The sequence below is a fragment of the Melanerpes formicivorus genome, unplaced genomic scaffold (genome assembly GCF_026170545.1).
Source record: "Melanerpes formicivorus ecotype bairdi unplaced genomic scaffold, bMelFor1.0.p_v2 SCAF_63, whole genome shotgun sequence".
Classification (NCBI taxonomy): Eukaryota; Metazoa; Chordata; class Aves; order Piciformes; family Picidae; genus Melanerpes; species Melanerpes formicivorus.
In genome coordinates this window covers 1,549,576-1,577,558 of record NW_027142415.1, presented here as the reverse complement: position 1 = coordinate 1,577,558, position 27,983 = coordinate 1,549,576, and the positions used below count along the sequence as shown (strand labels likewise).

General features: G+C 42.0%; 1 protein-coding gene across 1 annotated transcript in view; it reads left to right on the top strand.

Annotated features, from left to right (window-relative positions):
• The window catches only part of MAN1A1 (mannosidase alpha class 1A member 1), a 142,350-nt gene that overhangs the window by 31,339 nt on the left and 83,028 nt on the right, over positions 1-27,983 (top strand). The window contains exons 2-4 of the mRNA XM_068162309.1: positions 3,876-3,972; positions 15,135-15,250; positions 23,068-23,148. Coding sequence (XP_068018410.1) covers positions 3,876-3,972; positions 15,135-15,250; positions 23,068-23,148 — 294 coding nt within the window. The remainder of the gene's footprint in view (positions 1-3,875; positions 3,973-15,134; positions 15,251-23,067; positions 23,149-27,983) is intronic.

Here is a 27,983-nt window from a genome sequence, read left to right as displayed (position 1 = left end):
TCACTGCCTCCCACAACCAGACTGATTCACAGTCTCTGAGCAGTAGCCACCTTGGAAAAAACCTCCTCCTATCTCCACTCCAGTTTTTACTGCTGAACAAGATAGTACCTTGTAGGGAATATTCCTCTCACCAGCTGGGGTCAGTTGTCTCAGCTGTGTCCTCTCTCAACCTCTTGGCCACCTCTCCATGCTGCTTATCAAGGGGAGAGGGGAAAGGGGCAGAAGCTGGAAAAATAAAGCTTTGATGTTGTCCAAGATCTGTTCAGCAATAGCCAAAACACTGCTGTGTTATCAGAGTAAATTTCAGCCACGTATTCAAAACCCCATGTGGGCTGTTGTGAAAGATGCAAACTCCATACCAATATGGTCATCAGCCATGCAAGTTGATTTGTACAGGAAGAAAGTTTAAGTGGAATATACATAGAGAGGTTTCTCGCTAGTTCTAGGGACTTCCTTCATTCTCCTTGCTGATCCTGAATGAAGTTGTAGTTACAACAGGAAGGAGAAGATTCAGGGAGACTAGGCTGAGCAAACATGTAGTTCTGATAAGGAGAAGTTTAAAAGTGAAAATAACTTAAATATGTATAAGGCTGAGTGTAAACTGAAATTACTCAGCCATAAGAGTTTAGTAGAGATTAGATAGGGAAACTGTTTTCTTTGGTGTTTTATTACTGGTTGGTTTGGGTTTTATTTAAACTTTTCTCTTAATTTCCTTGGTTTTTCAGTACCTTGTGCTTTTGCCTTCCTTCCTTGTCTTGGCACAGTTTAAATATCTCTGTTGAAGGTCAGGATGATACTATTTCATGCAATGATTTTTTTTCTCCCCTTAAGAGAAGTTGCTTGAATTCTTGTTCTGATGTCCTCCTTGACATCTCCCCAGCTTGTATGTAACTGCTAAAAATAAACCTTATTAAGTTCTTCTTATTTTCACTCCACCTGGTACTGCAGTAGTTTGCATGCAAACACCACTCTTAACTGTGTTGATTCAGCATCCCTCTTGTGTTCTGGCAAGTGTTTGTTCCAGAACTCTTGGGTGTTTCTGTTTGAATGGAACTGGTTTCTGCACATTTTGAGTGGCTTACGTGGACATTGTGTGGGAGAGAAGCTGGCAGTAACTTAAATACTAATAAACAGGAGTATATTACCATTATCTGCTGGTTGGCCAGCATTGTAGCTGCAGAAAACAGCTTTATTTCTGCTTCTGGAGAACAAATATGATCATTTTTTTGTTTTACTTTATTTTTCTCATGTTCAGTGAGTTATAATGCTGCATGTTTAGGCACTTGGATTCAGACCTCTTACTGACATGTTTAGTTTTTATAAACAAACACACACACACACAAAACCCCCAAACCTCCAGAAAACCCCAACCAAAGCAAGTAAAACAGAGCTACTCTTGTGTGTTTCGTTCCCATATTCAGATTAAACAAATTTAAAAGGCTCTAATGTGGTTTTAGGAGAAAATAGACTTTGACAAGGCATAGGAAATGTCAGGTTCATGGCAGGGGAGGATTTAGCCTACTGAAATGCTCTGGAATTTGTACATTGGTAGTGAGCTTACATTTTTGGTACATGATGGCATGGCAGAAGAAATGTTCCCTGTATAACATGCCAAGTTACTGGAAAACTTCAACTGGTAAATTGGAAACTACTCTGTGACCAAAAGATCAGTTTTATTGATCTTGATCCCTGTAGCTAGTGATGAGGAGTATCCCACAAAGTCTACCACTTAGCTGCCTATTACTAGTTCTGTCCTTGAAGAGCTCCTAAGCCGTTTTGCACTGATTAAGCAAGGCACACCACTGCTGCCATCCAGCACCTTGATGCTGTGCATGGACTGAGAGCAGTTCCACAGAGCCTCTGCCTGGCTGCCCTGTGGCTGAGATCTAGCACCATGCTAACCCTCCGGTTGAAAGCTGTTCACTTATTAAATGCAGATGTCACGTTTTGCATTTGTAAGGCTGGGCCTGTAAAGACTCCAGAGTAAATTAGCATCCTTGAACTTTCCTGCAGGAGAGATGTGCATTTATGCCTCTGTAAACAGCAAAGAAATGTTTGCTCTCATGAGCAAACACTAGCACTCACGAGCACTCTAGAAAATCTGTTGTCGTTTATTATAGTCTGCCTTAATGTAGATTTTTTAGTTGACATGATTTCTCTGTGTGATTTGAGCAAAGGAAAGGGGGAGGTAGAAAGTGCAAGATTACTATTTTCAGCATTTCCCAAGGCTGTAGCTTTTAAATTTAGGATTATAACTGTTATTTAACAGAATTATTCTTGACACACATGGCCTCCGGAAGTCTGAAGACAAGGACGGAGCAGTGCTGTCAGGTGACACCCTGAAGCAGTGTCTTTGGAAAGGCCAGAAAATGTCACTTTTTGTCTAGAAGATGATTGCTGCCATTCCAGCAGGGCTCTGCTTTGTGGAATAGGAGAGGAGGGGCTACATGGAAATAAAATCTTTCCTTTTGTTATGTAAAGTCAGGCTGCCTGTGGTGGCACTTAGAAGAATACTTTCCTTGAGTCAGCATTAGAGGTGGTGTGTAGTAAAGGGAGGTGTGGGACCTGCTTAGAGCGGCAGGAGCATGGCTGTGCAGCTGGACCATCCTCAAACAGGACAGCATGGGTTATGTTTGACTGACTGTGGTGGTAGAGAGTGTGAGGTGTCCTTGAGTCAACCCACTGCCCAGGTTTCTGAAGTGAGTGTACTTTGCTCATACCTTGGAGCTGCTGTGCTGAGTTTTCAGGCAGTTTCCCCAAGCCATGTTTATTTGTAGTGCACCTCTACTGATACCTACAGTAGAACTTGTGGCCAAAGAACATGATACCATAAGAGCCTCAAAACCTTTCCTAGGTGTTGTGCCTGCCCACTTTAGCTTCCTTCTGTTATTAGGCCATACTGAGTTTGAGCCAGCTGGATTTATGCATGAGAGACTCTGCCAGAATCTGAAAACTACTGTGAGCCTAACTGTGACTTGAAAAAATTCCTACTCTGTGAGAAAAAACTTCTTTCAACATAATACTGCCCTCAGTTTCAGAGGTGTGTGCTTAAGGGAAATAAAATCTTCTTGAGTTGATACTTAACACAGGAAATTAGCTTCCTAAAAATGAATTAACTTTCAGAGTGTTTTGGCCACGAACATGCATGGGATGGGATGGGATGGAATGGAATGGAATGGAATGGAATGGAATGGAATGGAATGGAATGGAATGGAATGGAATGGACCAGACCAGGTTGGAAAAGACCTTTGAGATCATCGAGTCCAACCTATCATCCAACACTATATGGAGTCACCATCACTGGAGGTGTTCAGCAGAAGACTTAATAGGGTGCTTGGTCGCATGATTTAGTTGATTAGGTTGGATGATAAGTTGGACACAATGATCTTGAAGGTCTCTTCCAACCTGGTCTGGTCTGACCTGGTCTATTCTATTCTATTCTATTCTATTCTATTCTATTCTATTCTATTCTATTCTATTCTATTCTATTCTATTCTATTCTACTAAACCATGGCACCAAGTGCCCCATCCTTTCTCTTCCTAAACACCTTCAGTGATGGTGAGCCCACCACCTTCCTGGGCAGCACATTCCAATGGCCAATCACTCTTTCTGTGAAGAACTTCCTAACAGCCTAAACCAAATAGTAGAGATTGATGGGACAGAGATGGAATTCATAGCGTATCCATCCTACTGCCACCCAGAAAACAGTGCCACTGTTACTCTGTACTGAACACTTCACACTTCCAATGCGTGCCATATGAATTTAATTAATCATTGAATGAAATGTATTTACTATTGAGTATATTCTCAAGTCAGTATTTGCTGTGGCTTCTTGCTAAATCAACACCATAATCCTGCTTTCGTTTCCCTCCAGATGATGAAACATGCCTGGGATAATTATAAACGTTACGCGTGGGGATTAAACGAACTGAAACCCATATCGAAGCAAGGACATTCCAGCAATTTATTTGGTGAGTAGAGTGTATTTTTGTGCTTAGTGACGTTAGCATAAAACAGTAAATCAGCTGAAAAGCTTAGAGGTGATAAATGCTTTCTTTCTACTCTGTCATGCAGCGTGGTGTGTCTTCCTTGTGTATAGGAAGTAGCAGTAAAAGAAGGTGGTGTGCTCTGTGCCTTTTGATAGGTTCCCTCTGAATGTGAGTAAATGAAGCATGTCATTGCTGCACGGTGAAGCTGTGGGTTTGTTGCCTTAAACGCTGCCCTGCCTTAAACTTCTCTTATGAAGTGGAGCTCGCTGACACCACGTTCAGTAAACAGGAAACAAAAATTACAAGGGCACAGGGGAATAAATCTCGCGGAAGGAATAGGAGATGCTCTCTACAGTCACAAGGTAGCTGAAGGTGGCTGAAGCTGTCTACACTTCTCAGGAATTTATTTCCATTCCTTAAAAAACTTGTCAGCCTATATCAGTCAGGCTCCCTAATCAGGCATCCTCCTTCATGAACATAGCCATTGTTTGCACCTCTGTGTTGCACAGGACATACTTAAGTAATGCCCAGGCTGTTCTCAGTGTAGAACAAACAGGCACCTGGGAAGTTGCAGGAGGAGAGGCACACTGCAGAAATCCAGTGTAATGAGGCAGAACTTTTTCAGTGTCTGAATAGGACACAGGGCTGGATAAATAGCAACTGAAAAGCAATAGCATTCAGAGGAAGCATGAGGAAGCAGTCCTGTATGGTATCATCATCTTCAGTTATGGAGCAAAATATAGCATTAAACTGTTTGACAACAGTCTTTGTGTTCAAATAGCTTCTGTTTTCCAAACAGAAAAACAAACTAATTTCAGTAGCTGAGACAAGATCAGTACATTACACAGAAACTTATCTTGTTGAATGTTTGGGAAAGATACTTTGAAGTGGAATAATTTCCTAAAGCAGCCTAAATAGAGTGCTTATCAAATCCTCAACTATATTTGGAAGTTGCTAAGAGGCAGCAGTTAAACTTGCAAAAATACATTGAAGCTACAACTTTGATCTTGCTGCACTGCTTGTTTACCCTGGGTAAGATCTACAAATGTTAGTAGCTAATTATTGTATGGTTAATTATTGGACTTTGAGCATGAGTTGCCTGGAACCAGAGTGCTCTGGGTGAACTTCAGGGTTAAGTCAGGCTTCTGTTTTCTTGGAAACTCAATTTCTTTCTCATTTTCCAAACGAGTGAGAATTGTGTGATTTTATATCATATTTGAAGAACTATTTAATACCACCCTGTTTCCTTTGTTTCACTGGAGGACAGAAAAAGAATGGCACTTGATGCCTCAAAAATTAAGTTTTATTTGGAATCAGAAATGGTATAAAAATGTATGAGGTTCGAGTTCTTAATGATACTGCATGGATTGGCAGGAAAAGCTGTGGATGTATTGACCTGTGGAATTCTTAGGCCAGGAGTTCTCTGGATGTCACATGAGGACAAGTCACTGCAGGCACTCTTCAGCGTGAAACAGGGCGAGAGTTGAATTTGAAAACAAAGCTGCATGTAGGGGAGTAAGAGCCAGAGTCACTTTCTCATCGTGGTCCTCTAGCATAAGATCTTACAGCCGAGGAGATTTCCTTAGAAACATCTTCACTCTTATTGATTTTGGTGGCAAATCAAACTAAGCATTAGATCTCTTTCTGCTGAATTGCTTTACAGAATGCTGAAGAGCAGCATGTTTACAAGAAATTCTGCCTCATAAGCTGTCCTTTCCTGAATCCATAGTCTTCTTTTGGTTTTTTTGAGAGATGAATCCTTGTTTCTGTAAAAGTGCCCTCAGACCATTAGATCTGTACCTTCATGTCTGGCTTCAAAAAGCAAATGCCTTCTTTTTCATAAAGCAACAAAAGGCTGATGTGGGTTTACTGTTCTTTTTTGACAAATGGGTGAACCTCTTTTTTTCTCTTGTGAAAGCACAAACAAGTTTCCTTTGTTTCTGGTTCTTCTTCTGCTATTTCGTTTTCTTTTTTAAACAAAAGCAGACTGCAGATTGTTGACTACTTTTAAGGCAATTCTGAATTTAATTTGATGAGAATAGGTTGCCTACAGCTCCGTGTCCCACCAATCTCTTTGCAGCCTTCAGAAGTAAGACCTTCTTTTCACTCTTATTTATCATAACTCTCTGCAATTTGCTGTGATTATCTTTTCTTCATGCTTTGCAGGTCTCAATTCTTCAAAAATGTAAGTTTGTGGTTATGATAATAGCAGTAAGATACAGCATATTTTGTTAGCCACTTCCCCTCCTATGGGTTAAATGCAGTGATGGTGCTTTGCATGGATTGGGAGTCTGTGTAATGGGATAGAGACTTCAAGTACCTCGCTGGGGCAAACAGCAGGTTCCAACGCTGTAGCTCACTGGTGCTTAATGTTGTTTAGAGAACAGAGAGCAGCGCTCTCCTGACACAGAAGGGAAGAGCTGTTTTCAAATGGTACTGATTCTAAGCTTCATTTTGAAAACATAAATGCATCAGTCCTTGTTAGCATCATAAGGCCTTTTGTAGATAGATTATGATGACAGTTGTGTCTTGAAGGCAAGACAGAACCATCACGATGTGTTTCTCTGAAACACAAAAACAAGATGGGCTTTTAAGAAGCGTAATTGCACATAGATGTGACAGTTAGGCAATAACATCAAGAATTTGGCAATGACACTTACACTGTTGTTAGGCTAAGGGAAGAGGAATATGACCAGCAGGATGATCATGGGAGAAGGGAAAGTAACAGCTGGTGGTTCTGACCTCGGGGGAAGGAAAAGCATCCTGCTTTAGCACCTCATACAGATTAAGAGCAGCAGAGCTTTTCTGGAGCTGAGGACTTCCTGTTGAACTTTGAATTATATTTTTTTCCTAAAGCCAAACCGTGAAACCAACTTTTGAAGACAAGGATCAGCCTTGATCTTGCTGGTATTTTATGAACAGTGTGTGTACAGGGTGTATTTGATAAGTCTTTAGATTGGTAGACTCTAGACAGATTGATGTTGTGAGCAGAAGTTACTTCCTCTCACATGTGCACACTAAAAATAATGAACTCTCTGAGAAAGGCTGAAACATGTAAACTGAAATGCTTCTGTTTCAAGCCAAAGCCACAAACTTGCCTCTGGGCCATTGCAAAGTCTTTTCAGCACATCCATGTTATGTTTCAGTTTCCTTTTTATTTGCAACTTCTGCTTTTACCATGTTGTCTTGGCAAGTAAGTAACATTAGTGAGTGTTTTGTAAGTTACTCCAGCTACAAGGAATTCAGTTACAGTGACAACTATTTGAAAAGGCAGAAGGATTAAGTCATCAGTTGTTGTGTCTGTGTAGCATTCTTATTAATTACACAAAGTATACAACTATTTCCAGGCTAATCAAGTAAATTTAATAGCTAAACAACTGTTTGCACCATGCCTGTGCATCAGCAAAACAAGGCATGTCTCCCATGCTGGTAGGACTTCTGCTGTCAGCACTAATGATTCCCTCCCCGTACCTGGTGGAAAGCAGACCCTGAATTCATTTTTAGTACTTTAACCTTTAGAGTTAAAGATTTCTGCTAATGCTATTTGCTGAAATAGAGCTTTATCCATCTCTTATCCTGTTTTGGAACTGGAAAATCACAATTTTGCCAGGTTTTTTTCACAGCACCCCATCACCAGCCCACTAACCCAGGAGCTGTTCCTCTCAAGCCTTCTGTACTAATTTTGAAACTAATGAGAGTTGCTGCACTAGAGGAGAGCTCTTTCCAGAAGTGCTTTTTGCACTTAAGTGAGTGTTGCTACAGGGCTTTTTTAATTATCTGTAACTGTATTTCATGTGCAGTGCTGCCAGTTTAATAATATTGTAACTTGTGGGCATAGTATAATTAGTCTCTGCAAGTGAAAAAGGACTTTTTCTGGAGGGGAAAAGAGAGGCATTTAATAAATACTCACAATCTGCAAAGCCAAAGTACTGTAATTTAGCAAGGTTCCTCCCACTTTGAACTGTGGGGTTGTGTTTTTTTGTAGTTTCTTGTGCAGGGTATTGAGATATTTTTAGAACTCTTTTTCTTCTTTTTTTTTATTGAGGCTTTTTTTGTAAAGCCTGCCACAATTCATACTCAAAGCTGTTTTGTAGCATACAACAATGTGTATGCTTAAACTCTTAAGTTGATAGAATAGAATAGAATAGAATAGAATAGAATAGAATAGAATAGAATAGAGCAGGTTGGAAGAGACCTTCAAGATCATCGTGTCCAACCTATCATCCAACACCACCTAATCAACTAAACCATGGCACCAAGTACCCTATCAAGTCTCCTCCTGAACAGCCCCAGTGATGGTGACTCCACCACCTCCCTGGGCAGCCCATTCCAATGGGCAATCACTCTCTCTATGTAGAACGTCCTCCTAACATCCAGCCTAAACCTTCCCTGGCACAGCCTGTGTCCTCTTGTTCTGGAATACAGCTCGAGAAAATTAATTGCACATGTAATGAAGCAATATGTTAATTTAACTTGGAAAGCTTCAACATCTCCCCTCTACCCAGCATCTTGCTTCTTTTCACTGTTGCTGCTGGATTCCTTGGAATCTTGGATGTCAGTGTGTGGTCTTAATTTTGGAAGCAGGCCTGGCGTCCTTCCTAACTAAATTAATGGAAACTCTTCTCAAGAATAACATTAGCGGATACGTGGATGAGTGACTCAACACAGCATTTGTGAGAGGAGGTCATGCTGTTTTCTCAAACAAGTTGGTTGGTATGAAGACAAGTTTATTGTCTTTTTAGATTTCAGAAAAAAAAGCTTTTTTTCAGGGTTATTACTGGCCCCTTGCAGGGATCCTATGATGCTGAGGCCATGCTCACAAATTACTTACCACAGGGCTGGAAAATCAAGTGATCAGAGTGAGAAATTGGGAGTGCTGGCAAAGTTACTCTAACTGGTTACATCAATGGCAACCTGCAAATAGTAGTTCCACAAGACCAGAAGGATTCCCTGACAGATGATAATTACACTTTGACACAGCAAATAAAGTCTAAGATACCTAAATAAATACCTCCTGGATGTAAGGAGGAAGTTCTTCACCATGAGAGTGGTGAAGCCCTGGAATGGGTTGTCCGGGGAGGTGGTTGAGGCCCCATCCCTGGAGGTGTTTAAGCCCAGGCTGGATGAGGCTCTGGCCAGCCTGATCTAGTGTGGGGTGTCCCTGCCCATGGCAGGGGGGTTGGACCTAGATGATCCTTGTGGTCCCTTCCCACCCTGACTGATTCTATGATTCTATGAAATTTAGACTGGAACACAGTGGCATGAGAGATAAGATTTTAAATTAATACACAGAAATGGTGGACTTGAAGGTTGGAAAATTTCAATGCAGTATATGGAGGCCCATAAAAAGTGGTGTTGATGGGATAAACAAGGATTTATTGTTCTTTGTGGGGAACAATACCTTTTGTAAGGGGTGGAACTATGAAACTGGGAGGCAACCTGTTTGAACACACAAAAGGAAGCAGTTAATAATGAAATGAGTCCAGAGAAGGGCAACGAAGTTGGTGAGGGGTTTGGAACACAGCCCTATGAGGAAAGACTGAGGGAGCTGGGGTTGCTTAGCCTGGAGAAGAGGAGACTCAGGGGTGACCGTATTGCTCTCTACAACTACTTGAAGGGAAGTTGTAGACAGGCAGATGTTGGTCTCTTCTCCCAGGCAGCCAGCACCAGAACAAGAGGACACAGTCTCAGGCTGCACCAGGGGAGGTTTAGGTTGGATGTTAGGAAGAAGTTCTATATAGAGAGAGTGATTGCCCATTGGAATGGGCTGCCTGGGGAGGTGGTGGAGTCACCATCATTGGAGGTTTTCAGGAGGAGACTTGATGGGGTTCTTGGTGCCATAGGTTAGTTGTTTAGGTGGGTTGGATTGGTTGATGGGTTGGACACGATGATCTTGAAGGTCTCTTCCAACCTGGTTTATTCTATTCTATTCTATGTAGTTGCATGGGTGCCAGAAGGATGGTGAAAGCCAGACTTGAATGGAAAGCAAGGACATGAGCAATGGAGGGAAAATGTATCATGCTTTGTTAAATACAAAGACACCAGAGCTGGCTCTAAGATGCACAGACATACAAAACACTAGAGATTAGTACACTATGCCAGAAATACCACAGCATTGTCTTGTGTTACACATAAGAAGAGCTAGATCTGTAATAAATTGATAGTCTTGTTTCCTTTCCCATTCCTGCCAGCTGGTAATGGGGACTAAAATAAAAAATGTTAGTGTTACTGGGGGTTTGCCAGTACTTAAGTAAGAATTTCATGTTTTGGCATAGCACACTTTAATTATTAATCACTCTTGACTTCACTTCACACTTCAAATTGCTAATGATATTGGATAGGAACCTTTTCAGTGAACCTCAAATAAAGGAAAACGCTGTTTTAAAATCTGAGTCAGCTTTTCAAAGTGCTTTAAGAAACCTGCAGCTCTCATCCAAATGTTGAGTATGCTCAGAATAACGAATAGAATAGAATAGACCAGGTTGGAAAAGACCTTTGAGATCATCAAGCCCTACCTATCACCCAACACTATCTAATTAAATAAACCATGGCATCAAGCACCCCATCCAGTCTCTTCCTAAACACCTCCAGTGATGGTGACTCCACCACCTCCCTGGGCAGCACATTCCAAAGGCCAATCACTCTTTCAATGAAGAATTCCTTCCTAACATCCAACCTAAACCTCCCCTGGCGCAGCTTGAGACTGTGTCCTCTTGTTCTGGTGCTGCTTGCCTGGGAGAAGAGACCAACCCCCACCCGGCTACAACCTCCCTTCAGGTAGCTGCATATATAGTTCAAATTTGTTAAGGTACACTGTATATGCATATAGAGCTGAAAAAAATTGGATGCTTGATTGATATAGTTTCTTAAATTATATCTGGTCTTACTCCCCATGTTAAGAAATGGAAGAAGGTTTCATAGAATACATCTGCTTTGATTGGGCCTCTTCAGTGTACAATACCTTGAAGGTGACAAAAAAAAATGCCTCAATGGCTGAAAAAAAGGAAGAGAGTGAAGCTCTCATTCAAATACAGCTATGTATGGAATTTTCTCTTTTTTTCCCCACAGTAGTACAAAGCAGTGGTTCTTCTGACAACAATGAAGGAAACCTCTTGGTAATATTTTGACTTCATTTGAAGGGATGTCTTTTGCTATTTCTATGTGCTGAACTTCTATCACATAAAAAGAATCCTGCATTCATTTTCATATGGAACATTTAAATACAAACCCCATTTTTATGTAACTTTTTGTTCTGAAAGGAAAAAAAAAGCACACACAACATGTTATTCATCTTGTGTAGTCTTGCAAGAACAAGAAATCCTATTCAGGATGCTTCTTGGATTGTGGACTATTATAGGTGAGGGAACTGATGTATAGCATGACCTGAGGCTACTTCATCTCTCCTTATTTGTGGTATGCTTCTCTATTTTTGTCCTATAGTTTGACACAGGTTCTTTCCATTCAGAATATGATGGAGAGCCAGAAAAAGCAGTTGATTTCTGGAAGAGTAAGGGATGTGGCTGCCATCCTCCTACAGACAGTCCGTTAGGACATGTCTGAAACTTTCCTGCATGTCATATTGTGTGTGATGGGCTTGCAGATCACCAGTCTTCAGCTATTCCACATATTTAGCTATTTTTATATATATATATATATATATAAACACACACACATGCACACACACACATATGTGTATTTCTCCAAATCTATTTGCTAGTGAGGATGTCCTAGAAAACCAACCCCAAATGCGGTATGCGAGGGATGGGAGGAAAGTTGTAAGCATTAATTCTGACATCCTGGCTGTATTCTATTTCAGATTCCTTTGGCTGAAATATAAGCCATGTCTGAAAGCTTGGACTAGACAAAGAAAAGCTTCTTTTGGCCCACCTTCCAAAGAGTTTGGCTATAAGCCAGTTGTGGTTCTTAAACCATGTGGCCACATAAGCTCAGTCACAGAACTGTGCTAATAAGCCTGTCATCCGTAGCAGTTCTCCCTGCAGTGACACCCTAGAAACTCGTACAGTTATTCATCCTCTGATTACTTCTTTTATTCTGCTCTTCCCACCTGCCCCTGAGGCACTATTCTGTTCTCTAATGTAATCTCCTTTTGTTATTTGTGCGCACACACCTTTGCATTGTTCGATATTAAAACGCGTGCTGTTTAAATGGACTCATTCTGCATTACCCAGAGGTGATCTAGACTGCTGTGTGCTTCACATCACACTATTCTGATATGCTGGGTAATCAGTCATCTTAGTTAATCATCCACAAATCTGTTAGCAGTAGGCTGCTTTTGTTTTAGTCCAGATCACAGCTAAAGATTTCAAGTGTTAAACTGGAAAACTTTTGCTTTCTGTTCGCTAGCTTACATGCAATAAATGATGCTTTTAGTAAAGAGGAGGGAGAAAAACAGAAGCAGATTTAAGAGCAGGCTGGATGAGGCTCTGGCCAGCCTGATCTAGTGTGGGGTGTCCCTGCCCATGGCAGGGGGGTTGGAACTAGATGATCCTTGTGGTCCCTTCCAACCCTGAATGATACTATGATACTATGATTTACAAAGGAAGTTAAATGGAGCATATTTGCTCTGGAGGTTTTGGTAGACTAATGCTGTTGTACTTTAGTAGGTTTGTACATCTGGTTATCTCTTATCATCAAAACTACCCAGCTCAAGCTTAGGCTTCATGAATTTCCAGTCCATTTTCTTTACCTTGATTATGCTATTTTTGTATTATCTGCAGAACAGATCTGTAAGTTCCTGAGGTGTATGGATTTGCTCCAAGCATTGTTTGTGATACCTTCCTTCTGCCTAGGGCAACTGTGAAACTCCACCATGGTGACTGCAACTTTTCTGGCACTTGTTGTTGATAAAACTAGTAGCAGTACTGTACATGTGTGAAAAAAAAACCCCACTGTGTTTCTGTGCAGATATTTTGTTGTAGGAGTGTGTATTGTAATTGCCTAGCAATAATCTTTGCCTCTTGTGTGCCATGACTCCTGTGTAATTCCTTGAGAATGTTGTGTAGGAAACAGCTTGAATGATAACTGTATGTAATAATTCATGTGATGTGCTTTGAGAAGCACAGCATATATAGGCTTGTGAAATACTTGGCCTTATTGCATAATAAGAAACATTCACTTTAGCTTATTTTCATTTTTCTCTTAATTGTTTTTCTTTGATTTCTTGATTTTTCCTTCCTTCCTTCGTCTGGCTGGTTCAGCTACACTTTTTCCTTGTCAGTCTTAAGTTTGGCTTATCCTGTTGGTTAACTTAGCATTAGCTGCAGTTGTTCACAAGTCATAATTCTGGCCTTGAAACTGACAGTTTAAAAATGCATTCCATGTTTCTTTCTCTTTCACTAAGGAAGGTATAACTGTTGGGCTATTTCATCATCCTTAATAGCTGTATTCTGTTGTCTGAAGGCTTTGGAATAATAGCAAAAGTTGCTTCAAATAAAGCTCTGCCTGAGGTTCTCCTACTTTCATCTGCCTGCCTGCCAATGAATGTCTATGCTCTAGGCAAGTCACATAGGCTTGACTCCAAAAAAACCCAAAACCCACCATAGGAAGTGGATGAATCCAGGAGTGATTTCTCAGTACAGTTCAGTTCTCTTCTGACTCAGTAGTGAGTTGCAGCTCAAGTACTAAGCCTTAAAATTGAAAGCTCAACTGTTCAGAGATGGTGTTTGCTGTGTTGTGAGAGGATTATCAAAGGATGTCATTGCTGGTGAGCAAATCAGGTCATAGATGATTTTTCTGTAAGTAAAGCTTAGCTGTAAGAGTTTACCAGGAGCTGCTTGTGTTGTATGGAATTACAAAACATCTTCAGGGCCTTTGCAGTGGTGTTCTTGAGCACATGTCTTCCAGAAGCCTTCTGCAGTCACTCTCAGTTTCTCACGAGGAAAGGTACAAGCTACTTAGCCAGGTTTAAAGAGATGCTAATATGTGAGAAGGGCACTCAAGCTCCTAGTAAGCCCTACAGAGGTAGGATGCCTTTCTCACCAAGGTATGCTGTGGCTTTGTTAGTGCAATAGCCAGAGGAAAACATGCAGATTACTTCCTTCAGAGTAGGAAAGGGAGATTCCAAAGAGCAGGTACTCCAGGCTTTGGCTGGAGTAAGTTCATTTTTTTCCTAGTAGCCAGTACAGTGCTGTGTTTTGGATATAGGATGAGAATCATGTTGATATCAGGTAGTGATAGGACTAGGGGGAATGGAATGAAGCTGGAGGTGGGGAGATTCAGGCTAGATGTGAGGAGGAGGTTCTTCACCATGAGAGTGGTGAAACCCTGGAATGGGTTGTCCAGGGAGGTGGTCGAGGCCCCGTCCCTGGGGGTGTTTAAGAGCAGGCTGGATGAGGCTCTGTCCAGCCTGATCTAGTGTGGGGTGTCCCTGCCCATGGCAGGGGGGTTGGAACTAGATGATCCTTGTGGTCCCTTCCAACCCTGAATGAAACTATGAAACTATGAAACACCTTGATGTTGTGGTTGTTGCTAAGAAACGTTAACCCTAAGTCAAGGATTTTCCAGCTTCTCCTGCTGCCCTGCCAGTGGAGGCTGGGGGTGCACAAGAGAGATGAGACATTCATGTCTGCAGATTTGCCTTTGATGTCCCAGCACTGTCTTGTGCAGGTTCCATGGTAATGCACAGTATCAGAAAAACTGTTTTTCAGAGAGGGTGCTTCCTAAAGGCCTCTCTTAACTGAAACCTGATTAGTACTTAGCAGCTTCTTAAAGCTTTATGTATGTTACTGAACATGAAAACAAAAGGGAAATTGATTCTTTTTTTTTGCTCTTCAAGCTGGAAGAAGGAGTAACTTCTCAATTTATTGTCTTTTATCAATTACATTTTACACTGAACTGTTCCATTCATGTTTAAGAAATGCAGAATCATGGCTGACAATGCAGTGCATCAGAGCCACTATTGAAAATGCTGTTGGTGGAAGAGATACACCTTAGGATGTTGTGTTATAATGTGGGGATCAGTTGCAGCTGTGAATTACTAATTGCCCCCTTGCAAGCTTAGACTCCCAATTTTCTATTGGATTAATTGAAGCTGGATTTTGAGTTGTTGATTTATTTAAATTAACTAAACCTAACTGAAAAGCCTTCTGCTGGCAAGTAAATCACCAGCTCTTCGTGTATTTCAGGTAACATTCAAGGAGCAACAATAGTGGATGCCCTTGATACACTGTACATCATGGAAATGAAAGAGGAATTCAAGGAAGCCAAGGAGTGGGTTGAGAAAAACTTGGATTTCAATGTGGTAAGTAGCATTGCTGGTGAATATTTAATGCTCTGGTTAGTGTCCAGCAGCCAGTTGAGGACTGAGGTCTTAATACTGAAGGCATGATGCAATGCTTCAGAATTTGGATCATCAATAAATAAAGAAGGAATCAGTAACACAGACTTACTGCTCTGCCTCCACACGACTTTTCAGAGTGAGAGACTTAGGTAGATGAGCTGAACTGAAGGAAAGAGAAGGGAATAGGGTATTTACCATTGTGAACAGCAAACTTCTCAGATCTTTTGGATCGAAGAATCAGGACATGTCAAGCATTAATTTTTTTTGGTTATATAAACACTACAGTTTTGCTTTTTGAAATGCTCCACAAATTAGATTTGCATTCAGAGGAAGCTGCATGCAATCTACACCAGTTAAGTTCCCTTGTGTATTCTAGCAAAGCTGAGTCCTGTGAGTTAGGCTGAACTGTTGGCACAAACTGAGCTGTTTTATTCCTGTGAGGCACCAGGCTATGTACAAATCATCCTATTAACTGGTAAATATGCAGCTGAGGGCGAAGTTCATTATTAAAGATTTTATACTAGAAAGGCCCTGAACAAGCAAAAACCCTTGTGAAACTTCATTTAAATTGAGAAGTCCTAGGTTTGGTATCTATTTTTTTCCCCCCTTTTTTTCTTTTTCCTTTTGTAGGCTGGAATATTTATTGTAATTGCTGTGTACAGAGAGTACCTCTGCTGATCGATGTAGTAAAGTAGGAAAGCATTGTAGGCACAATACACTGAGCACTTAATAGCTCTTGTAGCTGATGTGTGTAATGGTAGAAACACTTGCTGAAAACAAACTGCTCTTTCTCTAATATGTTTTGCAAAAGTCAGGATTAATTAGGTTCTTTTACAGGCTTCAGAATTAATTACCATTTTAAGGAGGAGTTAGTAAGAGTGGGATATTATATCATTTATATAAGCAGCAATTTAGTGTGCATTTATGTTTACATTAATAATGTAAATGCAGGATATTAATCTGTGCTGCTGAGTAGTGTCAGCTGTCTGAATCACATGATGACTTTATCTCATGTGTAAAGAATCACAGAAAGTCAGGGGTTGGAAGAGACTTTCGGAGGTGATTGAGTCCAACCCCCCTGCCAAAGCAGGATCACCTAGGGCAGGTCATGCAGGAATGCATCCAGGCAGGTTTTGAGAGTCTCCAGAGAAGGCAACTCCACAATCTCTCTGGGCAGCATGTTGCAGGGCTCTGTCACCCTCCCCATAAAGAAGTGTCTCCTCATGATCAGGTGGAACTTCCTGTGTTCCAGCTTATACTCATTGTTCATTGCCTGGCACCTTCATCTTGACAGCCACTCCTCAGGTATCTGTAGACATTAATAAGATTCCCTCTCAGCCTTCTCTTCTCAAGACTAAACAGCCCCAGTGCTATTTCTTCTGAGTTGTATAAAATGTGTTTCTGTTTGATGTTCCTGGTCATTTCCTGGGCAGCACCTGCTTAATCAGCTTTTGAGGATGAGGTTTGTCCTTTATTTGTATAACTAGGACTAGTTTTTCTCTCAATTTCATCTTAGAACTATGATTTTTAAATTGTACATTTTCTTTAAGGTGTTATTTACAAAAATAGCTGTGGCTGCATTCTGCAGGGGAATCTTTTCTTCTTGTGTTCTATGTCAGTGCAGGCCGTTTTTGTTATAGCTGGAGCTGCCAGCTCTGTGATTTTATAACTGACATATCCACACTGCAATGCTCAGAGTGCTTTTTCCACTTGCAGCTGCTGAAATTCCCTGTACTTGATACCTTGCTGAAGTTCCAGCCAAACTGAGTAGTCCTCCAGGAATTAAGTTGCCTTTTCTAATTCTGTCAATATTTTAAGAGATTTGGACGTAGTTGTACCTTTGGAAACAGTTGACATTTGCAGTGGTTAAATCTGTGGTCTCATGAATGTGTGCTCTGTTTTCCATTAAATGACTTCACCTCTGTGAGGTATCTTTGCTCTGCTGTTAATATAGCTGAAGATTTGGTCTGACCTTCCCTTTTCTCAGTGCTCATATACAGCCCTGTCCAAGGCTGCATGAGGCCAAGGTGTGTATCAACACACTGCAAGAGAGGAAAAGGGATGCAGTCTTTGCCAGGATCACTGGGGAGCTTGGCTGTTTCCTAGTTACAGCTACACACTGCTGCATGCTTCTCTGGTTTTATGTTCTCATTATTTGCTTTAGAACCTACACACACAGAGCATTCATAGCTTTCTGAAAGCGTTTCTGTACCACCACCCAACTTCTGCTTCATGCTGGGGAGGAAAAAACTATCAGTCTCTGCGGTGCAAGAGGTGGATCCATACTTGGGAAGAGAGATTGAAAGAGTGATCTTAATGAAAATGAAGAGAAAATGAAGGAGTAGGTACAGGAGCTGTGCCACGTGGCACAGCAGTGAAGGGCTGGGAGTTGTTAAATACTGGAATTGATGGTGCTTAGTGTCTACACTGAGACACACCCCACATTTTCCAGTATGAGGGACTAACAGATTCATTCCCCTCTTCTTGAGCCCTCCTAAACTCCTTCCCTGAAAGGCACAGTCTTTCCCATACTGTGCACTGGGAACAGTCATAGAATCACAGAATTGTCAGGGTTGGAAGGGACCTCAAGGGTCATGTAGTTCCAACCCCCTTGCCATGGGCAGGGACACCTCACACTACATCAGGTTGCTCACAGCCACATCCAACCTGGCCTTAAAAACTTCCGGGGATGAGGCTTCCACAACCTCCCTGGGCCACCTGTTCTAAGTGTCTCACCACTCTCATGGTGAAAAACTTCTTCTGACATCCAATCTGAATCTACCTACTTCTAATTTTTCTCCATTCCCCCCAGTCCTATCACTAGCTGACATCCTAAAAAGTCCTTCACCAGCTTTCTTGTAAGCCCCTTTAAGATACTGGAAGACCAGCAAAAGATCTCCTCGGAGCCTTCTCTTCTTCAGACTGAATAGCCCCAACTCTCTCAGCCTGTCTCCATAGTCCTTTGCCTACATGGTGTCTTATAGCATGCCTGGACTTGGGCTGGAACAACAGGGGCTCAAACTAGACCAGAGGGTGCTAACAGTGAAAAGGTCTGTAGGACAGTGCTTGAATTTGTAGCCTGACCTCACTGAGCAACCATCTGGTACGAGTGTAGGCAGGCAGGACCAGAATGGAACAAGGCACAGAGCAGGAACCCACGAGCTTGCTGGAGGAAGAGGAAAATGGTTTGTTCTACCAAAAGATATCTCAAAAGTTAATTTGGATTCCAGGCAAGTGCTAAGATTTATTGCTGTTCTCAACCTTTGTGCTTTAACAAGGGGGATATTATTTATTAGTGATCATAATTACAAGTCCCTCTCATTTCACTTGATATGTGGGCCCTTTGTGCCCCTGGTTTAGTCTGGAATTTTATACACTTCATCATTGTTCAGTGTGGAGTCCCTGGCTGCCATCTGCACTGTGCTGCTTCTGCAAATAGGATAAGCCAAGGTAATCATGCATTGTGTTATCAGATTAAATAGAGTATTAGCTAAGGTAATTATGCATTGTGATTATGATATCTTCTGTTGTATTTAACCCTTGCCATCTCTTTACCTCAACCTTGAGTTCTGCGTGTTACTATTCCCCTCACTTCTGTGTCGGGGGAGCAGGCAGGGTAAGCCTTGTGCCAAACCATTCCAGTTGGCATAGCAGAAATCTGCTGCTTTAGGGACAGGTTTGCTTTTCTTACAGATTTCTTCTTCACCTGAACTTTCCATGTAGAGACAAATGGGATCTTTTTTTGACATGAAACTATAAAACTTCCTTAATTGTTTTGCAAATTGCTGTGCTTTCTGAGAGCACGACTCGCCTGGTATAGTGAGTTTAAGCAGAGCTATGTATTAAGTATGCAGCTTTCGGAGTCTATCTTAATGAAATGCCTGTCCATTCTGTTAGTTGCATCTGCTTCACTGGCTCATCTAAAGATTTTAGTAAGAGAGGAGAGTTTTGAACAAAGGTTCAGACGTGTGCAAGTGAAGTATTGGAAACCTGATAGCCACTTAAACAATGGCTAGCATCAGAAAATGCCTGAAAGATCACCACTTCAGCAAACATTCCGAATTACAGTGCAGTTAATCTCTGTGGTTTGGCAGTAATTCACATTACTACCAAGTCTTTTTTTTTTTGCCTGCAACTGATTTCCAGAAGCAGATGTCAGTGCGCACAGACTGAGCTTTTCTCAAAGGGTGTTTGCATTCCTTGAGCAGCAGCAGTGGTTTGTGAGTTAAGTGGCCATATTAAATCCAGAAGGGCAAAATATAAGGTTTCAGAGACAAAATATTCAGCTCATATTTCACTCAGTTTACTTTGAGCAATTCAAAATCAAAAAGTAATTTAATTCAGTCCTTACAGGAAACACAAATGTCAGGAATATCTGATTAACCCATTTCCTTCTCTAATACCTACCTCTTTATAGCTTCAACTTTCCCACATCAAAGAAAAGTTCTTGGCGTGTGCCGAGGCTCAGGGCTGAAATGGAAAGAACCTGAACTTCTCAAGAAGGTTCTGAAGTAAAATACTATTTATAGGAGTTTCAGCTAGCTCAACCTCCAGGAAAGAGAAGCTGCTCCTATCACTCCTTTCATCAACCTTTCCTCAGACAGATCAGATCAGCCTTTCTTAAGTTAGATTAGTTCTCTGCAAGCTGTTTTATACATTGGATTTAGTTAGGGTGGACTATTTAATTTAGAGTTCTTACACAGGCTTGCAGTCTTAACATGTGACTCCAGGTCTAAGCTTTCAACAGGCAGATGTGTGTGGTGGCTTTACATTGTCTGTCCCTTTGAACTATGCCCATGTGTGTAAAAAACCTACACAGGCACACACATGTACATTGTATGAATTGTCTGTGAATCAGAACAATTCTGTGAATGTAATTATAGCCTCATTTTTTTAGATCAGGAGGTGCAGAATAGATTTTAGAGAGAAGTTAAATGGCTGAGGGTAAGTGAGCTTCTGTAGCAAGTGCATCTGGGTCGAGGCAATCCCAGGCACAAATCCAGGCTGGGCAGTGACTGGCTGGAAAGTAGCCCTGAGGAGAGAGACTTGGGGGTGCTGGTGGACAAAAAGCTCAACATGAGCTCTCAGTGTGCACTTGCAGCCCGCAAAGCCAATCAGATCCTGGGCTGCATCAGGAGAAGTGTGGCCAGCAGGTCGAGGGAGGTGATCCTCCCCCTCTACTCAGCCCTGGTGAGACCCCACCTGGAGTACTGTGTCCAGTTCTGGAGCCCCTATTACAAGAGGGATGTGGAGGTGCTGGAGCGTGTCCAGAGAAGGGCCACAAGGATGATCAGAGGGCTGGAGCACCTCTCCTATGAGGACAGACTGAAGGAGTTGGGGCTGTCCAGTCTGCAGAAGAGAAGGCTCCGAGGTGACCTAATTGTGGCCTTCCAGTATCTGAAGGGGGCTACAGGAAGGCTGGGGAAGGACTTCTCAGGATGTCAGGTAGTGATAGGACTAGGGGGAATGGAATGAAGCTGGAGGTGGGGAGATTCAGGCTAGATGTGAGGAGGAGGTTCTTCCCCATGAGAGTGGTGAGACCCTGGAATGGGTTGTCCAGGGAGGTGGTCAAGGCCCCGTCCCTGGAGGTGTTTAAGCCCAGGCTGGATGAGGCTCTGGGCAGCCTGATCTAGTGTGGGGTGTCCCTGCCCATGGCAGGGGGGTTGGAACTAGATGATCCTTGTGGTCCCTTCCAACCCTGAATGAAACTATGAAACTATGAAACTATAAGTCTGAGAGTGGTTTTGTACAGTTTTTTACAACTGTTGAAACTCTGAAAAGCTCTCTGCAGTGTATCCAGATACTTTTCCTTGCCTTGGAAACTGCAAGCATGAAGTAATATTTGTACTAAGTAACCCAGTGCTCTCTTCTTCTGCAAAAGCATTTCACTAGAATTTAAAATCCATATAAAACAGGGAGCAACCTCTTCCCTCCTACACAAAATGACATCTGAATGTTTAAATTGTGAAAGTACAAAAAACTAGCTGAATGGGTAAAGCCTGCAAACTCTTTGGAAGAAAACCCTGCAGCTCCACCATGCATCGATTTACATTAAGTATGGTATAGCCATAGTGTATGGCAGCAAATAGCAGATGGAAAAATAACTCAATAAAAGCTAGAGTAATCCAGAACTCATGAAAGTCAAGCACGTTATTTAGGTGCCCAAAACTTTATAAGGTTGTTGAGTACTGTTTTTCTACAGAAAGAGGGGAAAAAAATGTAAAAGGTAGCATTACATTAGAACAGCAAAAATTATCAAGCTGCAGTACATCGTCTTTTCAAGTGAATGCCTCTTTGAGTGGGTTGAATGTTGTGTTTTGGGCTAAGATGGGAATCGATTTGGTAATGAACATGAGAAAGCAGTGATCATGAGACTTAAAATTCAAAGCTAAATGAAAAATCTAAGAAGACAGAGAAGAATGTCCTTTGAGGTTTGAGATAGTGGCTAGATCTCATCACAGCAATCCTGGTCTCTATCACTGTAAAGCCCAGGCCCTGGGGAGGGCTGTCACTGTGATAGTGAGTGAAAGATTACCTGCTTCCTAGTGGATAGAGGTCATTTCTATCATCAGCATGTGATTGCCTCACTCTAATGTTACATCCCATTTTCCAATAACCTGCATTTGGACTGAAGTAGGAAAACTCTTGATGTGACTCTCTGATCAAGAGCTTCACGTGGTGTCTGAGAGGAGATGGTGTGGGGTGAGGTAGTGTGGGATGTGATCCAGGAGCAGTTTTTTGTGTGTGAGCACTTAAGTACTTCCTTGCAGATGATTTAAATAAGTGGATTTATAGAATGCCTTATGTCCAAGGGGGAGAGATTAAAAGTTATACAGGATAAGGATAACGGAGAGAATATTTTGTTAATGCGAGGAAGGTGAAGAAATACTTTAAACCGCTGTGAAGTTCACTTAGTTTCATAGTTTCATTCAGGGTTGGAAGGGACCACAAGGATCATCTACTTCCAACCCCCCTGCCATGGGCAGGGACACCCCACACTAGAGCAGGCTGGACAGAGCCTCATCCAGCCTGGGCTTAAACACCTCCAGGGATGGGGCCTCAACCACCTCCCCGGACAACACATTCCAGGGTCTCACCACTCTCATGGTGAAGAACCTCCTCCTCACATTCAGCCTGAATCTCCTCACCTCCAGCTTCATTCCATTCCCCCTAGTCCTATCACTACCTGACATCCTGAGAAGTCCTTCCCCAGCCTTCCTGTAGGCTCCCTTCAGATACTGGAAGGCCACAATGAGGTCACCTTGGAGCCTTCTCTTCTCCAGACTGAACAGCCCCAACTCCTTCAGTCTGTCCTCATAGGAGAGGTGCTCCAGCCCTCTGATCATCCTTGTTGCCCTTCTCTGGACACATTCCAGCACCCCCACATCCCTCTTGTAATAGGGGCTCCAGAACTGGACGCGGTACTCCAGGTGGGGTCTCACCAGGGCTGAGTAGAGGGGGAGGATCACCTCCCTCGACCTGCTGGCCACACTTCTCCTGATGCAGCCCAGGATCTGATTGGCTTTGTGGGCTGCAAGTGCACATTGAGAGCTCATGTTGAGCTTTTTGTCCACCAGCACCCCCAAGTCTCTCTCCTCAGGGCTACTTTCCAGCCAGTCACTGCCCAGCCTGTATTTGTGCCTGGGATTATGTTGACTGTCCCTCCATCTTTTGTGGTTTGCTATTTGCAGCTGTATTTGAACCCCTGCATGCATGTGAAATAAAATCCAAGAACAAACAAAGTGTCAGGGAATAAAACAGTTTCTTTCTTTCAACAGAACGCAGAAATTTCCGTATTTGAAGTGAATATTCGTTTTGTGGGTGGACTGCTTTCAGCTTACTATCTTTCAGGAGAAGAGGTAAGACATTTCCCTGTGGTTTATCTGAAATATCATCTAGATAAGTAGTTCACTTAGTAATTTTGTTGGGCCACATTCAATTTGTTTAAAACTCCAGAGCCCTTTTGGACGCTGTCCTTTGCAACCTGCTCTCAGTAAACCTGCTCTGGCAGTGAGGTTGGGCTAGGTGATCTCCAGAGGTCCCTCCCAACCCCTACCCTGCTGTTTGATTTGAAAATGGCTGTCAGCTTTCCAAATTCTGACTAAAGCTTTGGTTTGAACCTGGCACTTTAATTCTATAGTATGCATGTTGCTTTATGTTAAAACTAATCACTGTGAAGGCTGTCTCAGCAGGTGCTGTTGGGTCATGTACCTGACAAAGCAGTTACAAAGAGACGATGTTTCTCTGCCATATCTAAGTCTTAAGGAGACTTACCTGTTTATTTCCTCTGGAACTGTCCTGCATGTAGGTGGCATTGAAAAGAGATAAATGTTTTAAATTATGCTCCCCTTTTTTTTTGTATTTTAACTCTCTTAGAATATTCTGGGGGGGAAAAAATTGCACTTACACCCATTTCAAATTCATACATAATAATAATGAAGGAAAATGGAGAGGTGCTTGGTAACTGACTTCTTGATCTTAAGTATTGTGTTACTTAATGTTTCATCTCTTGACTCCTGAAGGAAGCCACTTGTCCTCCTACAGTAACTCAGCAACCAGAAATAAGCATACCTAAGGGTGTCTAGAGTTGAAAGCTCTTCCTTCTGTGATTAAATAGTTGTATCTTTCACTGCAGATCTACTCAGTGCAAACAGGAATGAACTTTTCCAGTATAACCTATTGCTATGTTTTAATTAACTGGTTCTGACAGAAGCAGAGGATGCTTCTTGGCAGACAATGAGCTGATAGAGGACTGCACGTGAGCCTTTGCATCAGGCAGCACTTGTCTGCCAAGAAATGCCTGAACCATTTGTCATCAGTGCTGTTTATTTCATATGTATGTTGATGGTTTATATCTTGTGTTTGTTAATGTGCAGTCTCACTTTCAATCAGTGCATACAGGATCTCTTAAGTAACACCTAGACATTGCCTCTCAACCATTCCTTGATCTCCAGAGAGGTAGTTTTACCACCATATCTTGGGCAAGTTTCATAACAACACTGGTGCTCAAATAAAACTCTTGCACAAATGAAATGAGGAATCGTTGAAAATGAAGTGTTTCACAGAGTGGATACTTAAGTGGAAATCTTTGTGGTGGCATACTGGTGGTACTGGGTGCTAGTGTCCACTCTATAAGTGGACAGACTCATTAATGAAATTCAAATGAGCTTCTAAATGTAAGATGGCATGTGTGATTCAGGAGAGTCCCAGCTCTCACAGGCTGGGAAAGATGCTGTCCATGCCTGCCACTGCTTTTCATATTCTTCAGAACACCTCTGCTGTCTGAGACAGGATGGTGTTCCTCAACTGTCCACTGTCCTACTGGCTTAACAGTGTGCAGCTCAGCACATTAACAGATATGGGGAAACTTCCCAATTTGTCTCCTAAATTTAAGACACTGAAGCAATAACCTACTGCTGGCTATGGGAAGATCAGGATGCAGCCCTTCTGAGGGCAAAACCAGCTGTGCAGCAGTGTGAGATTTCCCATGATGTATGGGTCTGTCCTTCACTGGTGCTGCTGGCAGCTGTGGAAGGCACTGAAGGCCCCAGAGGCTGGCTACCACCATGGGAACCCATCTGTAATCCTCCAGTGGTCCATTATATTTGTGGGCATTCCTAAGGAGGTGGAACAACCTGTATGCAGGCTGTTTGGAGGATTAAGCTCTCTCAGCTAAAAGCTCCTTTTATTCCTTATCAGATTAACTCATATTTGCTGTGCTCACTTATCAATATCCTAATTAAAGCAAGCTATGTTTCAGTAAAAGGAGTGACGGAAATAATTATTGTTTGTAAGTCTGAATTACATTTCCATGGGTAATGATCCAAAGCCCTAACACATTGTATGTTCTATAATCATTTGTAAGTCTAACTAATCATGATTAAAGAACATCCTATCACACTGAGTAGTTGCTAAATCATCCTGCTCACATAACAGTTCATTTAGATAAAGGCAACAATGTGAATAATTCTGAAAGTGAAGCACTTGAATACTTTGCCTCTTGATAACTGCCGTGCTCACTTGCAAATGGAGCTGAGATGCATTCTATTACACTTCCTACCATTTTTGCCTTACTGGAATTAATATCAAATATTTTAAAGTGCTAGAAGAGTGTCAAAGGCACTTATAAAAAAAGATATATTTTTATGGCTGCTATTCGAATCCAGGATTAGAAAGACTTCTAGTCAGTGACAGGATGAGAGGGAATGGATCCAAGCTTGAGAAGGGCAGATTTAGAGTGGAGATTTGGAAGAAGCTCTTTCCAGTGAGGGTGGTGAGACACTGGAACAGGTTGCCTAGGGAGGTTGTGGATGCTGCCTCCCTGGAGGTGTTCAAGGCCAGGTTGGATGAGGCCTTAAGCAGCCTGGTTTTAGTGGAAGGTGTCCCTGTCACAGTATCACAGTATCTCTAAGGTTGGAAGAGACCTCAAAGATCAAGTCCCACCTGTCACCACAGCCCTCATGACTACTAATCCATGGCACCAAGTGCCACATCTAATCCCCTCTTCAACACCTCCAGGGATGGTGACTCCACCACCTCCCTGAGCAGCACATTCCATTGGCTAACAACTCTCTCTGTGTAGAACTTCCTCCTAACCTCCAGCCTAAACTTCCCCTGGTGCAGAGAGAGTGATTGCCCATTGGAATGTGCTGCCCGAGGAGGTGGTGGATTCACCATCACTGGAGGTGTTCAGGAGGAGACTTGACAGGGTGCTTGGTTGCATGGTTTAGTTGATTAGGTAGTGTTGGATGATAGGTTGGACATGATGATCTTGAAGGTCTCTTCCAACCTGGTCTGGTCTATTCTATTCTAATCATTGCCCACTTCAAACAGCTATCCATCAGTGATGGTAGTGCTGCCATTTAATGAGGAGCAGATATGAAATAGTGATGCAAATGCTGTTGATCTAGAGTTTCCTTTGCCAAAATGACTACAAAACATTGCTGACTTCACACAGTATCACAGTATCACTAAGGTTGAAAGTTCATCGAGTCCAACCTGTCACCACAGACCTCATGCAAAGATACTCTACAGAATTTAACTGTAGCTTTTTTTAGCTTTATCTCCTTATCTTGTAGATACCTCCCTTCATAGAGAATGTTAAAATTCCAGAAGTACAAAAAAAATAATCTAATTCATCATTTAGCAATCTTGAATAGTAGGAGGATGAAGTTTGTGACCTGTACAGAGGTACTGGCCTATTTCTGCAAAGTGAGGAAAGTAAGTTCCAGTTCGGATGCCTTGAGGATCTTATCTCACCGGTGTGAGAATTGACCATGTGTTTTATCTCCCACTTCCTTTCACTTAGCTTGACACTAATTAACAAGAGGACTTTTCCCTTTATGTTTGGGAAGCTTGATTTCTAATGCTGTTTGAAACTCCAGCCATACTAGATCAGCTTGATCACTTCTGTGTGAATGCCACTTAGCTCCTCTTTAAGCAGCTTCATAGACCGGCAGTAGAATTCTCTGTTTGGCAGCAACTAGATGACTGCAATTGCCTGTAGTTTTCTGCAGCCCTGTTTTCAGATTTGGGTTCCATTTGCCACCTACCATCCATCTGCTGCCACTTTGAGTGATGCATCAGTACTTCAGCGGTGTCATGTTTTAGTTCATTTAGAGCTCTGAAATTATCTTGATGATTTGCTTCATTTTTGTCAATTTTCTTTTCTTTTAACTTCCATATTTCATGAATCCTGGAGTCATTAAGCTTGGGAGGAACCTCAGGAGGTCATCTAGTCTGCCTTCTCTTAGTGGCATAGGGCATTAGAATAGAATAGCATTAACCAGGTTGGAAGAGACCTTCGAGATCATCGAGTCCAACCTATCACCCAACACCATCTAATCAACTAAACCATGGCACCAAGCACCCCATCCAGTCTCTTCCTGAACACCTCCTCTGATGGTGACTCCACCACCTCCCTGGGCTTGTCCTTTTAAGAATCTCCTTGCATGGGAACTTCCTAGGCTCTTGAAGACTGAACATTTGGGCAAATTACTTCATCTAGAATGGGTTTGTTTTATGCACTCACTGTGCTCTTTTACACAGACATCTCTTCATTGCTCAGTGTTTCTGTTTGGTTTTAGTTTTGAAAACTTGTTCTTCAAAAACTTCATTTAGTCTGACTTAATAGTTTTTCATTTTACTTGTCAGACATTACCTGAATCAGACTTAGTACACTTCTGATTACCTTCTTTAAAGTCTACAGAAGAGCCTTTCAGTTTGAGAAACTTGTGAGTCTGAACCTCATCTTTTCTTGTTCAAGTAATCTCCATCTGGGTGCTGATTTCTGAGTTTCTAAGTTCCTTTCTACATTTCAGGTAGTCTTCTTGATTCTCTTTCCAAAATTAAATATTACCAAAGTGAACTTCATGTTTACAACAGCATGTTGAATTTGGGCACGTGGTCTCTATTAGACAGTTCTTGACTCCGTTTGACATCTACCTACCTTTTCTCTTACAGATGCTGGGTCTCTGCACAAAGCTGTCATTACAGTGTACAGAAGTATGGTTTATATCTGCTCTGATGTAGCACTTAACAGGCTGCTCAGGGACAGGGAAGGATTTGAAATCTCTTTCCCACAATCTTGGTCTGTAATCACCATTAGTATTTCTGTCTCTTCATCAGCTTCAATAAATCTAACACTATTCTCTTTCTGTACTAGCTGCATCAAAATGCACTGTAGAATCCCTAT